The 2854-nt window shown below is 33.5% G+C and overlaps 1 protein-coding gene across 1 annotated transcript in view; it reads right to left on the reverse strand.

Annotated features, from left to right (window-relative positions):
- Positions 1-342: 342 nt before the first annotated feature.
- LOC107684820 (multidrug resistance-associated protein 5) overlaps positions 343-2854 on the reverse strand; it is a 54013-nt gene continuing 51501 nt past the window's right edge. The window contains 1 exon segment of the mRNA XM_074186989.1: positions 343-1553. Coding sequence (XP_074043090.1) covers positions 1455-1553 — 99 coding nt within the window. The 3' untranslated portion in view covers positions 343-1454.

Here is a 2854-nt window from a genome sequence, read left to right on the forward strand (position 1 = left end):
CACACACACACACACACACACACACACACACGTTGGGTTTCCAAGTTATATTGTAACTTTCCATAAACAATTTATACTGTACTGTATATTTTACCCCTTAACCCTCACAGAAAACATTTATTGTATTTTTACATTTTCAATAAATAAAATATTAGATTTATAAACTGTTTCCCCAAAAAGTGTCTCCCCAAGGTCAATTATTTTTATTTTCTTTATTGTTTTTTACTAGGGTTTACCTGTACCACACACACACACAACTGTTAAATGTATAAATATAATCTTTATTCAATAAAGCATTTTTTATAACGATCATAAAACAAGTGTTCACAAAACTATAATCTCTGAATCATAACGGACAAGGCAACTCTTAAAGATTAGCATATCTAAGTTTGTGAACCGATTTCTCTTCATCTTGATATTTCCAAGATAAATACCTAAACATATGCTGCACGGTATGGCATATATATTTATACAAAAAAAAATAAATATAGACCCAAATTCTTGCATAATTCAGGTACCTAAATGTGCAATTTTCATCCTGAAAAATAAAAACAATCAAGTCATCCATTCCTGAAGAGATCACAAAGTGTAGTCTTGATATGAAGTAGTACAGACACTCCTCGAGAATGAATTAGATATTTAGCATTAATATCTTCCCAGCCTCCACGTGTGCATGAAACTACCTTGATTTCTGAAGTCTCTTTAGATTTCATGAATCTTCTGAGAATATAATCAACCCAGCATAATGAAAAACACCACAGCAGATGTGATACAAGATTACACAGAAATATGCACTTAGAATACAAATAAGAACAGCACGGTCTCGTTGAATTATTGCAGGAACTCACATTGAACATTTTTGTCACTAAAACACTATTTGCACAATGCTTTTGACAGACATGTAACAGCAGAGGCACAAAACATACACAGTATGAGTAACAACAAAAGCACAAGGAAATGCTACAAAATAATTCTATTAAAAATAAAAGGTTTTGTGCTGATGTCCGGAATGATTGATATGATTGATCTTTGGTTGGATTCATATATGCCTGAAAATGCCAGATAAAAAGAAGGCAAATCAACAGGTTACCTTACGGTCGATACATATCTTGCATACTTTTATAAAGCAAAAAAAAAATGCTGAACGACAGGAAAACAAATACATTATCAGTGTGCAAAATTTACTTCGACCAAACACAGGCAGAAGGGAGTCGTCTTGTTGGGGACTTGTTCAGACTGAGTCCAGATGCTTCTGCGGCAGGCCAGTAACACAAATAAAGTGCCATCAACATCTTCTTCAGGACATCATACACTATATAGTCTCTCTGTGTGCTAACTATAACAATATCTTCGTCTTAAAGTACAACAAACAAACTGACAATCTCAGTTTGAGCAGCTTCAAGGATTTCAGTCTGGTGGCTGGAGGCTCCGTGTCTTCAGTGCCTGCTGACTTCTTAGGGGTGGCTAAGTGTTTCTTCTGCTGCCACCATCATGGCACAAAAACGTGAGTTTTCATCGGCCAGCAGGTTTGAAGGGGTGTCAAACTCCAAAATCTATTTCAAAAACAACAAGACATGACTTTGACTTACTGTATATAATCCATACTGTATATATATATATATATATAGTAGGGCTGCACGATTATGACAAAAATCATAATTGTCTATTATTCCCTTGAAATTGTTATCACAATTTACATTGAATGATGTTTATACCATTGTTTGATGCAACTGCATGCCGCATTTTTATATGAAAATAAATAAGCTGAAAATACACTAACGGTAAACCCTTTAGTGCTTTTCTATAGTATTAAGCCTCAAATGTCAAATATACATCGGATTGGTTTCTTCTTTAAATTATAAAAAAGTAAAAATATGAATGGTAGTATAATGTTATACTAAAACTAAAACTAAAATAATGGGAAAACCCTTAAGATAACTTGTAGAAAGAAAAAAACGCATCTTAAGCACGCAGAATAACATAAGTGGACTTTGAACGATTAATTGCTGCTTTGAATTATTACGTAATTGTGGCATCCGTAATTGTAATCGCGATTAGAAATTCGATTAATTGTGCAGCCCTAATATATAGGCATTATTTAAGTCCAATCTCTAAGCAAATGACATGTTAAGATTTTATAATACTCACACTTCACTGTTCGGAGTCAGTTATTCTACACATAAAACGAATGCATCAGATAACACTTTGAAAACATGACACTGTTAAACATTTAATTGCAACTGCATATGTTAATGTTAGTTTGACAGCTCTCTATCTCTCTATGTATATGCACTGCAGATGTTAAATGTTTAACAATTATGTTAACACATTTACATCTAATTTGACATTTAACTAATTCACCACGCTCTATGAGATTTCTACAGACTGCACCTTTGGGTCTGATTGTCACTTTAACTATGAACATGAACAAAGCATTATATCTATGCAAAATTAATTATTATGTTTTCCCCATAAAATGTGTGCTTGAGCTGTTTCTTATAAATGCCACTTGGTTTAATGTTTTGTTGTCTATGCACTTAACCACTTAAACATAATGGTGAGCGATATTGACAAAAAAACGATCTCAATACTTTTGGGGAAATTTGTCGATATCAGTAACTAGACAATATTTTGCTGTGTGTGTTTTTATGCTGGTAATTTAGGCCTGTTGTGACTCCCAACGTTTTTCGTATTCATATGTGACCCTGGAGCACAAAAGCAGTCTTAAGTCGCTGGGGTATATTTGTAGCAATAGCCAACAATACATTGTATGGGAGTAATATGCAGAACTTAATTTGGACAACTTTAAAGATGATTTTCTCAATATTTTGATTTTTTTGCACCCTGCACCCTC

Source organism: Sinocyclocheilus anshuiensis, unplaced genomic scaffold (assembly GCF_001515605.1).
Source record: "Sinocyclocheilus anshuiensis isolate Anshui unplaced genomic scaffold, SAMN03320099.WGS_v1.1 scaffold121, whole genome shotgun sequence".
Lineage (NCBI taxonomy): Eukaryota > Metazoa > Chordata > Actinopteri > Cypriniformes > Cyprinidae > Sinocyclocheilus > Sinocyclocheilus anshuiensis.